This window comes from Diachasma alloeum, unplaced genomic scaffold, assembly GCF_001412515.2.
Source record: "Diachasma alloeum isolate Michigan unplaced genomic scaffold, Dall2.0 Dall_scaffold_00547, whole genome shotgun sequence".
NCBI classification, from domain to species: domain Eukaryota; kingdom Metazoa; phylum Arthropoda; class Insecta; order Hymenoptera; family Braconidae; genus Diachasma; species Diachasma alloeum.
Window position 1 is genome coordinate 1,013,858 of NW_021680679.1, and position 13,372 is coordinate 1,027,229.

The following is a 13,372-nucleotide window of genomic DNA, read 5'->3' on the forward strand; positions in this document are numbered from 1 at the left end:
AGGAACCACACGGGGATTGTTGCCTGCACCGTCGTTAGAGGATCGACGTTAACCAACAAGCATTACATTTCGACTTTATATCAGCTAACTTGAAAAATCAAAACTAGTTCAACTTTCCTGCTGGCGAGACGAGGAATCGCATCAAATGAGTGTGAATACCTGTACGTTCTCTTTCAGTAGAAAACCAATGTTCTATTTTCTTGACATCTCGTCATAGCACAAAATTTTCATCATTATTTCTCATCACCCTGATTTTTAGACAGCTCAGGACTGCAGAATAGAAGGACTTTCATTGTCGCAGTGGAAGTGGGAGAGCCCATTTCTATTTACGTCCACAACTCATTCGCAACTTTGGAACGTGAACGTCTGCTCTGGTGCACAAAGAAACGGATTACTCTTCAGGGACCCCTTGCACGAAAGGTGCCGTGAGTTGAAATCACTTTCAATTTGAGAAAGGTTAAGTGGGCGAATTCTTGAAAAGACCCGATTGTAGCTAATAACATAATCCATTTAATTGGGTTCAAACTACATGGACTTCCGGTCGTCGTTCCATTCATTTTCTGGTGATTTTTTTTCCTTTCAATTTCACTGGTAATGCGTCTCTTAGAGAGGATGGTTAATCGCTTCACTTTCTCTGGAGGTGCCGTTACTCCTCCGGACACCGTCATTTCGTATGTTGCCACGCCTTTCGATAGTTCACGTACGCTTCATGTTCACGGTCATTATCAATCATGTCACAACACACACATGACTATAGTTTTATTGTGGGGAGTTTTTTTGGGAAAATTCTTCTATTTATGCGGTTATTGTTGCTAATAAATTAGCAATTTGCTTCTGAATGGGTTTTTTTTTTTAAATTCTTATTTCACTATTTTCTTCTTCTTTTTTTTCGTGTCATAGTACTATCATCAATTGAAATGTCATCAAAATTTTGCGTATTATTTCGTTCTGTCAAATAATTCTACATTCAGACCCTCTCAAGACTCGAATTCGTTTTCAGTCCGGGTTTAATCAAGGTTCAATCAAGGTTTAATCAGTGTATAGCCGGGATTTAATCAGGGTTTATTCAGGATTTAGCCAGAGTTTAATCCAGATTCTGTCAGAAGTTAGTGGGGACCATGAATCAATATGAATAAGTATTCAACATAATAGACTGGTACCTGAGTTTAATAGAGATAGAGATTTTTATATAAAAAGCTCATGACGGTATTGTGTAACTTGATAAGCAATGATGCTGTTCTCACCATTTTTCAACTTGATTAAGAAGCCATTGAAATATACTTTTCAAGCCCTGATTTAATTGCCATTACTGATGATTCTTTCAGTAATCGTGAAAAAACCGATTTCCTCTTTCAAATCGCATAAACAATGTGCTGTAACTCAACAACGAATTGTGCGACCTCCATAATATTCTGATAGAGTCAAGAGGGTATTGTTATCAATTTTTTGAGCCACGACTGATTCCATTTTGATGGCCATTTTTTTGGAAAAATATCAATTTTTTGGATCTGTATGAAAAATTGAATTTTAATTGGTGTCAATGAATAGAGATTGATCCTTTTTGATAGAATTTCGAAAAAAAGGAAGAAAAAGACCACATACATGCATACGTATGCATAAAGACACCAATAAATTGCACAGAAAAATCAAATTCTTTTGATTTTTTCGAAGAATGAAATCAGTAGCGAAGTGGTAAAACGGTTTAAGTCAATTTTGACTGTTGGCTAGTTTTCGATGAATATCTCGCAATCTAAGAGAGATAGCAAAATTTTTGTTATAACCTTTTTTGTAGAGCCGATTGAGGCCTACAACAAATGTTATTACGAAAAATTCGCTATCTCCCTTAGATTCGGAAATATTTCTCAAAAACTCAACTGGGAGATAAGTCGACTTAAACCGTTTTACCACTTCGCTACTGAAATATTTTTTCTACTATACCACAATATCACGATATTATTTTATCATATAATCTAACACGACGGAATGTATCGATGACAGAAAACGTTTCTCCAAATTCCAAAGAGGATTTCGCATAAATTAACAATCACATGAACTATCCTCGGTGGAGCCATATCTGATCCCCTCAGTGGAAATAGATATAGACTGGATTTCCGATAGTTTGTAAAGTCAGGGGCTATAGGGGAATTCAATTCCCCGAATTTCCCAACTTTCGGGAGGCCCCACTCGTCGGTCTGTGCGGAGCCAACTTCTTGGAAAACTTGAAATAAAATTATTTGGCTCTCACTGTTTACATTCGGAGGACAATAGAATGCGATAGGGTGGCGATATTCGACTCAAAAAAATGAAAAATTCGTGAAATCATTTCTTATTTGAGACAAACTGTAATTTTTGCCGTAATCAACAACATATTAGGATAGAACAGCTCAATAACTTGTGAGAATGGAATAAATTAATTTAGAATTTTTTTCGGAAACACCTCAAGTTTTTTTATTGTATTAAAGTGATGTAATGGAACCCATCTACTCGGTTTTTTACACTGTCACATAATTATGATGTGGTGTTTTACATTGCCTTAGTTTACGTTAAATTAACTAAATCTGTAGTTTACAGTCTTTTAGGTATTTATATATCTCGTTTACATATTTATGATCAATTTGAGACTTCCAAATCTCAATGTAATCCCTTTGAAAGTCCCAAGTTGAGACTTTCATAGACTCGAGTTGACTTATTTGAATGCCTCAAGTTAATACTTTCGCAAGTCACCCTCAAAATATTTCTTCAACGTGCGTCGTTTTTCTTCAATTACAATTGTCTGGCTAACCGGACAAATTGAAAAAAAATTGTCTTTGTCAATTGAAGTGTCTAAAAAATTATAGTAGTTCTTAGAACAAGATATTTCCCAAAATTCCTAAAGAAAACAAATTACTTTGAACAGGTGAGTTATTTTTTCCCGTGTTAAATGAAATTGCCCATGACGCGACGTTGCCGGGACCTCGCTAAACGCGTCCGGGCAGTGTAGAGTGCATTCGGCAACGCTGAAGCCCAAATACGACGGCGTTCCCCGCGACGGTGACCAATCGTAGCGACTCGTCTGGTGACCAGACTACCCTGAGAAAAAAATTGCTTCTGCCAAGTATATTCACTTGGCACAAGTAAATCTATATAAATATCTGCTTAAGACATGTGTGAATTTTCTTGTAGTTTAGCAAATATACTTGGCAAATGTAATTTATTTTCTCAGTGTAGGATTAAAGTCGTTCAAAATTCTCAATGTGCGATCATAAGTTTCAAAATGAAGCTCGTTCTTTTCCACGTTAAAAAATGGAGATCTCTATCACTAAATCGTGTTGTCACATATTAATGTAATCAATTTATATAACAACTCGTTCGGTGATAAATTCATAACTATATCACTACAAATGACTCAGCAATGTCCCAGCGTTTGGGCTTTTCATCGTGCCTGCCGGTGTCAGTTCCAATTTTGTTGATGAGCGCTATCCATTCGTGGATAGCGACCCATAAAAACAAGAGATACCGCTTCCACCAGCGAACCAGCGACAGCGGTGAGAGTAGTACCAGCAAGGGGAGTGGAATAGCAGACGCCGGCGGTAGAGCGGAAGAGAGGTGGATGGAGAAAGGAAATGGAGTGAGTAAGAACGTCGGAATGAGACGGAGAGAAGCGGAAGGTGGTCAAGGGAACGCGATATGTGGGGTAAGATGATCAAGTCGAAAAGGAGAGTCGAGAAAAACGAAAGAACTTGGGAAAAGGGAGCAACCACTCTCCCCCGTGCGACCTCCGGGACACATTCGAGGTGTGGAATAATTGCAAATTGACGTTATAAATCGAGATTTCTCGACCGGTCACTGCCATATGACGTTCACTTATCTGCAGCTTCCCCAGGAGAGCAAGAATTTAGAAAGGGGTTTGTCCAGAGTATCACTCTCCATACACTTTTAAGTAAAAGTGATGCTGTCATATTTTTTTTATCATCCGCAACTCCGTTTCTCTATTTTTTCGTCGAGAAAGATTCTGGTGATTATTGCTGGAAGTTGCTCATGTGATTTATAATTTTCTCCCATGGCCAACGTGCATTCGGATTTACAGGTGGAACTCGAGTCAACACAACCGGTCACTCCACGGCCAATTAAGTCATTAGAAACGCCCATCGATCTTGAAATTTCACCTTCTTTTTATTGACTGTTTTATTCAGAACATGATTCGCATGAAAGTACAGGCGTGAATGGCGACAATGACATGTAGTTTGGAGTTAAATAACATTATAAATACAAAAATATGAGGGAATAGATAAGTTTGTTTAAAAACCTCCTTCATTAGGCCATTGTGGGGAGGATTTAAATGAAAACCTCATCTGCATTTAACGTTTCGAGAGCTGAATACTCTCCTCATCAGGGCGATTTAGTTCCATCTATAAAACAAAAATTTACGAAATCCAAAAACAACACGTACTTATCAGCACAAAAATTACGATAATCGTTGGAAAATAGAGTGACAGGGCAAAGATGTTCCCTCATCATCCGCTAAAATGTAATAAAAATTATTGTGAAGCTTTGATCTGCTACTGAAATTGTCATTCTGCACGTAAAACTTCCTGTATGTTGGAACTGCCACTAACAAAGAAGTAAAACCCCGGAAATACCAACCAATTGAGTAGCGAAGTGGTAAAACGATACAAGTCAATTTTGACTCTTGACCAGTTTTCATTGAATATCTCAAAATCTAAGGGAGATAGGAAACTTTTCATTACAACCTTTTTTGTAGAGCCGATCGAGAGCTACAACAAATGTAAATATAAAAATTTCGCTATCTCCCTTAGATTCGGAAATATTCCCCAAAAACTCAACTGGTAGATGAGTCGACTCAAACCGTTTTACCACTCCGCTACTGAATTGTGCCGCCCAAAATGCAAACAATTCCGTAAATGTATCCGATCTAACGAAGGAGGTTGTTAAATAAATTTATATGAGCATTAAAAAATTTTCTAAAGTAGATAAGTCATTTGTTCTTTAATACTTTTCGCTAGGGCTGGAGTAGGATATGGTGTCGTATTTGGGAATTGAGTACTCATCATTATACCCTTTCACTGAGGCGTGGCTGCTCTGAACTGGACTAATATGTGAGTAAGATCCTTGTGGCTCGGAGTGTCCGTATGAAGACACTTGCGAGTGATTAGGATACTCGGATTGCGAATACGAGGCGCTTGGCGAAGCGTAATTGACACTAGAACCGGAGTCGTCTGAGGCAGCAGTATTGTAGGTCGAATGGAATGGCATGTAAGAAACTGGTGGTGAATAATGGACGGTGGGAGCCGATGAATGGGCGCCCGAATGGGATGCGATGATACTGTTACTGGGAATCCCGTAGCTGGTGCTGGGTAAGGAGTTCGCTGCGTTGGCGATAGCGTAGGAGCTGCCAGACGAAGAAATAGGGGGCTGACGGTACTTGGAGTACGCACCGACGTCTGCGGGGTACGACTGAGAGGAAATGGGCAGTTGGTAGCTGGAGCTGTCTGACGATCCACTGGACAAGCCCGTGTGGTAGCTGGGGGATGCCTGACTGGAGGTGGACGGAGTCAGATGGCTGTAGGACGAAGAGCCGTGGGGGTTTTCCAGGAAGACAAGTCCTCCTGAGATCGCTTGCGCCGACGATCCCGGCGAGTTGTAGCCGTGACCACCAGCTGTGGAGGAGTGCTGGGTGATGCCGTGGACTCCGGCGGTGGAGAGGTCTCCGTAGGAAGCCGCTTCGACGGGAGCGCTTGACCCGTGAGAGCCGGAAGCATAAGTCGACAGGCTTTGGAGACCACTCGAGTAGATCGGCTTCATGTAGCTGGATCCGCCGTATCCTAGGCCGTTCTGGTAAGTGAACATGACAGGGCCTGTCTTGGAGGCGGACATTAGCGAGGAAGCAGGAAGCGCGTAGATCGCTTGTCCGCTGTGACCGCCGAGGCTGATGCCCATTGAGTTCAGTCCATGACCTGCCCCGAGGCCTGCGGATCCCAGCAGCGAGAGGGATGGACCATGACCTGCGCTGGCCTGATCGAAGCCATGCTGGTAGCCACCCAGTGCTCGTGTCAACGAGGTACCAGCGATGGATGCCATTATAGGCTGGAAGAGGCCGGAGGGTGCGCCGGACGATATATGACCCGGAACATAATCTGTACCTCTTTTATCCTTCATGGGAAATGGCCCGTATCGCCGGAATTTGTTCTCCGATCTCCTTTCTTTGGCGCAAATGGTGGAGAAGGTGAGGGCGACAAGCCCGAACAATAACTGAAATTCGGAAAGTTGGTGATTGATTCGATGGGACTTTATTTGAATCGATTATTTATGGGTGAACTTACGGCCGAGCGCATGTCGGGTACTGTTTGCGGTGCTGTATCTTCTAATCGTAATGACGGTGTGGTGAAATGCAGTATCTGATGCTATTTGTAACTCGGGGGACAGCTTTTATATCGAGATCCCCTCTTCTGGCGAGGCGGTTGAAAGGAAGGTCTAGGTGAAGGTAAAATTCACACACGAGTTTGTGCATTTTTTGTGACTTCACTGTGAAGGATTTTTGCGATTTGCATGTTTGTTTTGTTTTTCGGTGCTCGATCAGCTGTAACAAATATCGGATTGCGCTTAGGGGGATTCGCGGGGAGATCGTGGGGGTCTTTCGTCATTTTGTCCGGTGATTTTTCGATTGCTTTCTCATCCGTACATGGAGACGGTTAATCCCTGCGCCCAACAGCTATGATATGTAAACAAATGATTTCTCCCGGAGCGATGGTGCTGTTTTCGTGCGTTAAAGCGTCTTCGTGCGACTTGGATGATATCAGATACTGAAGATAATTGGAAAATTCAGCGATATTTGAATTTTTTCCGGACAAACTGCAACGAAATGGTAAACTAGGATAAGTGCAAAAATGAAAATTTTTCAGGAGAGTTGAAGAATTTGACTGCGTTTGAGAGAACTTTCGATTCAAGCAATAGAAAATTTTTTTTTAAACTGCACTTCTGCTAGTTTACCACTTCACTTCAGAAATGTCATCGAACTGTTGCCAGTCGATGCGTCCGCATTGACAATTCTTCTCGGGAAGTTGATCTGTGGGAAGGTTTTGGTGAAGGTAAAATTCACACACTCGTAGACACATTTTTTGTGATTTCACTGTGAAAGATTTTTGTGATTTACATGTTTGTTTTGTTTTTCAGTGTTCTATCAACTGTAACAAATACGGAATTACATTTAGAGAGGCTTTGCAGGGCGATCCTTGGCGTGGGTAAGTCCTTCGTCATTTTGTCTGGTAATTTTTCGCTTGCTTTCTCATCCGTAAAGGGATCCCATTAATCCCTGCGACCAACAGCTATGATATGGAAACAAAATATCTTGCTACCATTTCCCCGAAGCAACGATGCTATTTTTATGCATCAAAGCGTCTTCGTGACTAGGATGATATGAGATACTGAAGATAATTGGAAAACTCAGTGAGATTTGAGTTTTTTTCGGGAGTTTGCGGCAAGCAAAGAACAGTATTAACCCGTCAGCACTCGCACTATGATTTTCTCTTACAAATATTTTCAGGGTTAGGGAACATACTAAAAAAATTGAGATTTTAAACTGAAACTTTTGGATGGCCTCAAGCAATGATCCCTCTTTCCTTTGGGATCAATAAGAACCATCTAGTATGGTTCAATAAATTATAAAAAAATGTTTTTTCGAGCTCGACCGAGGAGCGTCACAGCTTCTCTCACGGCGCGACTAAAGTCGTTCGGTTGGCTCGCTCGCGCCGAGCGGTTCCGTGAGGCGTTCGGTAATACTCGGCAACTAAATCAGTCCCATGGATAGCTCGAACCTCTAACTAGTGTGCGCGCAGTGCCTTAGAGATTCTCTCACGGCGCGACTAAAGGTTCTCGGTGAACTGGCGCGAGTTTTCTCGGGTTAAGGTGCTTCGTGGGAAAAGGTAAATAATAAAATTCATCCGGAACTCATACAGAATGTTTGGAATCACAATTCAGTAGTGAAGTGGTAAATCGGTATAAGTCGATTTTGACTACTGCCCAGTTTTCAATAAATATCTCAAAATCTAAGGGAAATATCAAAATTTTTGTCAGAATCTTTTTTGTAGAGCAAATTGAGAGCTACAAAAAAGGAAGTTACAGTAATTTCGCTATTTCCGTTAGATTCCGAGATATTTATTGAAAACTGGCCGATAGTCAAAATCGACTTATACCGGTTTACCACTTCGCTACTTGAATTGAATTATTTATGAATTTTCGTAGAATTTTTTCAAATTTCCTTTTTATGTTATTATCGATTGAAGCATGAAACTATATTATCAGCTAATAATAAGAGGGTCAAGGGATATTGGAGAAATAATTACGACGTTGATTAAATTGTCGTAGTGCGACGCTTCGCTAAATTATTTTAACTTCATCAGTCTCTTGACGGAAATCTACGCCTAGTCAAACTATTTCTAGAATCAATTGTGTCGGAACGCATGACAAGCAAATAAATAAATAAACAACCACAATAAATAAACAAACTCTCAGTCAACAGTAAAAATATACAGGATTTTCCAAATTCACGGAGGCAATGACCCCGAACGACGCACAGCGTTAATCCGGATCATTTCATTCACTTCGTTCGTCAAGAGCCTGATGGAGCTAAAATAATTTGGCGAAACGTCGCACTATAACAATTTAATCAACATCGTAATTATTTCTTCAATAATAATTAATTGATATTATGGAGATGAGAACAATCATATATTATGAGCTCAGAGGGTACCGCAGTTTCGTGCTAAACAAAAAAATCTCCATAAGAGCCCATTTATAAGAAGCGAGTTCAATCGTTGATAACTTGAAAAGGAAATCTAAAAAATTTTTAGGAAAATTCGTAGACAATTCCCTAATATTACCTTTACCTTTTTGTTTATATTATTTACCTTTTTCGCATGAAACGCCTTAAAGTAGCTCGACCCTTCGGCCGGGCTACGCTGTATTTTTGGATATTTTCAGTTTTAAAAATTTTCAACTAAATTGCATGGAAAAAAATTGAAAAAGTTCATACCCAGTCAGTATTATCTAAATTAAATTTCGCAAAATACTGATATTTTTTCAAACATTTCCCTCTTATAAATAAATAATAAAACTTGTTTGCAAAACGGTGGTTTGTTTTTTATGAGGTGTCAAAAAAATTCATGATTTTTTCATATCTAATGAAAAAAAATTCTGATTTTAATCTTTGATTACAATGGAAATGTTGATTTTCACATAAGACACTGGGTTAAATCCTGATTTTTAAACATTTCTTCTTTGAAAAAACCAAAACGATAATTAAATTGAGAAAAAAATGAGAAATCCGAATCTAATCGAGTTTTCTGCAATTTTTTTGCAGTTTTCAATAATCTTTGAATTTACCGTGAGGGTAGAGCTACTTTAAAACGATTGACAGAGAAGTATATCTTGCTCGAGGTATTTATCCCAAATTTCCGGACAAATGTCATCGGACTGTTATCGATCGATGCATCAACACCCCCAATTCTTCTCGGCAAGTTGGCTTGTGCAAACAGATCATCGTTGATGACTATACGCAATCCGTATAGAAAATTTCTATACAATTTTTTCACACGTGCTGGACGTCTTCATCAACTCAATCACCAAAAGTGATGGATCAGAAGGCCATTACAGTGCAGTACAATCCAAAGTTCCCCACCTGATCCCGCCACACAAACGTACCCCAATTCAAGAGTTATGATCATTATCAGCCGGTCCCTCGGGCCATTCCAACCGAATGATCGTCACGCCAATCGACCACTTCGGGAGTTTGACGAAGTGGGAGAAAGTGTGACGTCAAGAGTAGAATTGCAGTGACAGAAAGGGATATTCTATTAAAATGATTTCGTTCTTCCGTTGCGATTATTGTTTTTTCTTGAGAAATTGATTCAGTAACGAAGCGTTAAACCGGGTTAAGTCGATTTTGACTTTTGGCCATTTTTTGATGAATATCTCGGAATCTAAGAAAGATAGCAATATTTTGCTCAAGACCTTTTTTATAACCCTCATTTAGCGCTACAAAAAAGGTGTTGACAAAAATTTTTGTATCTCTTTTAGATTCCGAGATATTCGTCAAAAACTGGCCAATTGTTGAAAATTAAAAATTTCCAAATACAGATATTTACACCTGCGAAAGGACCGCACAGCGTCGTCCCAACAATAAAAAATAAAATAGATGAAAGATAATCCATCGTCAACAAATTGTCATCTAGAGCATTTGAATCGCTCGAATATCAACAGCAGACTAACAATTACCTCCAGAGGTTTCTCCCCCATCAGACGAAACCAGAAAGTGACAACTCGCGGGAGTGTTAGGAATCCACTGCAAAACAGTTCAGGCCATCGCACCATTCCTTATTTATATCAATTCCATGTGACTTTCCCTCAATTCAATGATGAGTAGATCTTCATACAGCGAAATTTCCAATGCACATATTAAATTCACTGCGACAGCGATCATTATGAGCGATTATTTCATCATTCAATCTCCGGTATAAAGCGAATTTTATTTATATCGAGAAAATATATTCCGATCGAAAATCCAGCTCGTGCCATTTTCAAACGGTAAAAGTTCTCGAACGAGTGCGTGGAAACGAAATAAAAGAAATCTGAATTAAGATCTGGGTTAGTAGCGGAAAGTGAATGGCCTCTGTCAGGACTCGACTGATGTATGTGTGGGGCCTTGACTTTGTATCACTACTGCCCCGAGTGTCTGCCCGTCGTGCAGGAGACATTGACGAGGGAATTCGATTTGGAAGAATTTAAATGGAAATGTAACACGCGCGGATTTTTTTAGTAAAAATGTTCAATGGGAAAGAAAAAGTGAGTTTTTTATCCGATTTATTCCATTGAGATGTTTTCTCGAAATGGCTTTCTATGAATGAGAACACGTGGGAAATTGCTTTTCTCTTCATATAGGGTAGCTGTTTTCGGTAATAAATTATAGGAATATGCTCCGGAATTTGGCAACTGCTCATCATTTTCTTTACATGTCGCAATGCTGCCACTTTCACATAACTTGCCATTTCGAGGCACCCAGAAACGTGAATTCTGTCGATCGGGGTTTTGAATCATTCTCATTGCGAAAAGCAATACGATCGATGGGAATCAAACGCCCCAATTTATCAGCTGTTAAATTTTCATATTATAGTGAATGATTTGCTCGTGTTCTAATTCCTATGCTCACTGAATGAGATTTTAATCATAATTACAATTCAATTACTTCTAGAACACACTTTAGAGTGTGAATTTCTGGAATTCTTAGCAAACACAATATTAAAAAAGTAGAATTATTCTATTTTCCTCTGACCTAAATGATTTGGACAATATGATTCGTTTATTCGTGTTTTATAGAATGATATTCAATTCTCTTTTGATAGGCGGGCTTCATGAAAATTCGACGCAGGGCGATTGTACTCATGAAAACCACCTTACTTTCTCCATTCATTCGAGATATCTGCCATGTTCGAAGAGACGAAAAATTAACACTGACGATAATTTTCATAATTTACGGGAAATTTTTATTTTCTAATTCTTCAACATTGTTTTCTCAATTTCAATCTTCTCCCTAACCTTGAATAACTAATTTTCTCATGAGACTCCGTTCTTTTGGCAGTTCTAAATTAATTATTATCAATGATGCTATTTATATTAACATCCGTTCACGTTTTGAAATTTGAAATTTTAATTTACAAAATTTGAGCTATGTTTACACTACTTCAAGTTGAATCAGAGGAGTTGCGCACGTAATGTATTTACACAGAGTGAATGAATGATATCAAAACATACAATGAATGGAGCAATCATATAAACTCAATTTCCCAGTGTAAACCTCGTTATTTTAACTCCATCTCGTTTCTTGCAAACAGCGGAATGCGTGGGCCATTCTACGGTAGTATTTCAATCATATCATTTCAACAATTGCTTAATTTAATTGTACTTCCATATCGTTATCCGACCAAAATATCACATTATTATTAATTACGAGAGTAATTAACTATTCAATTAAATTATGTCGACGTTATAATTATAAAAACATACAAAGTAATTTGACAATACGACATGAAGTGTATTATTAATGAATGATTACATATTATAAATAATTAAAATTGGATAATAAATTAGATGAAGAGGGGATATTGTATAGTTTTCATCCCTGAAATTCCAACAGGTGTACAAATTCGAATGTTGACAACAAAAATTCGTAACAAATCTAAACTTGCCTTAAACTTCGGAAATTATTTGGAATAGATTTTTCCGCATATCTTTAAATAGGAAGTATTGAATAGATTTCGATTTTTCTATGCAACTCCTTTTTCCAATTTCTACGAAATATTTCTATCCAGAAAGACTCGGAGAAAAGCTGTGGAATTTTTCAATAAAACGGACGAGAAACAAATAGAAATCCAATAGAACTTCCCAGCGAATGGGATTTTCCATTAAATTTTTCAGCACGTGTCCATCTATTGACATTCGTGGAATCCAGAGACACACGACTGGCGATGATATTGTCTGTGAATCGGGTAAAGCCCGAATATATTCATAAGCTATTCACCCATTCAATAGTACACAATAAAAAATTCACGGTGTTTAAGTCTGTGGTGTGCGGAGTGAAATATTTTGGTGTTAGAATCAACCAAATTTCGGAGGGAAATTAACACCGAGCACTTCGTTAAACTGAGAGCGGTGTTGATAATTTTATTGACCCCGTGAAAAATTCAAAAATGTTCATTTCACACTATTCAGTGTGAACTGCACTGAGTCAGTGGTATCATTCACTCCATGCAGTGTTACTCGTTCTCAAAAGTGTCCATTTCACACTGTTCAGTGTCAACTGCACTGAGTCAGTGTTATCATTCACTCCATGCAGTGTTACTCGTTACACCTCCTCGGTATTAGCGTTAACACCGAAGTTATTCTTCACACCAAATTTTTAACACCACTAGTCCAAACCGGGAACGTTGTGGACCTTCCGGGACACCGATTTGGTGTCAGAACCAACATAGAATTTTTTACTGTGTACACAGTAAAAAATCCACAGTGTTTAAGTCCATGATGTGCGGAGTGAAATATTTTGGTGTTAGAATCAACCAAACTTCGGAGTGAAATTAAACCGAGCCCTTCGTTAAACTGAGAGCGGTGTTGATAATTTTATTGACACCGTGAAAAATTCAAAAATGTCCATTTCACACTATTCAGTGTGAACTGCACTGAGTTCACACTGAATTCACTCCATGCAGTGTTACTCATTACACCTCCTCATGATTAGCGTCAACACCGACGTTATTCTCCACCCTAAATTCCAGAATCAACCGAATTTTCTGCTGTGTAGATATCGATAGCCCCAGCACCCCAAAGC

The 13,372-nt window shown here is 38.9% G+C and overlaps 1 protein-coding gene across 1 annotated transcript; it reads right to left on the reverse strand.

Annotated features, from left to right (window-relative positions):
• Positions 1-4,986: 4,986 nt before the first annotated feature.
• LOC107043059 (probable ATP-dependent RNA helicase ddx17) lies at positions 4,987-6,332 on the reverse strand. The gene is made up of 2 exons (XM_015264360.1): positions 6,321-6,332; positions 4,987-6,249 (listed from the first exon to the last, which is right to left on the reverse strand). The coding sequence occupies exons 1-2, from the start codon at positions 6,330-6,332 to the stop codon at positions 4,987-4,989; spliced, it is 1,275 nt and encodes a 424-aa protein (XP_015119846.1).
• Between the last annotated feature and the right edge of the window lie 7,040 nt (positions 6,333-13,372).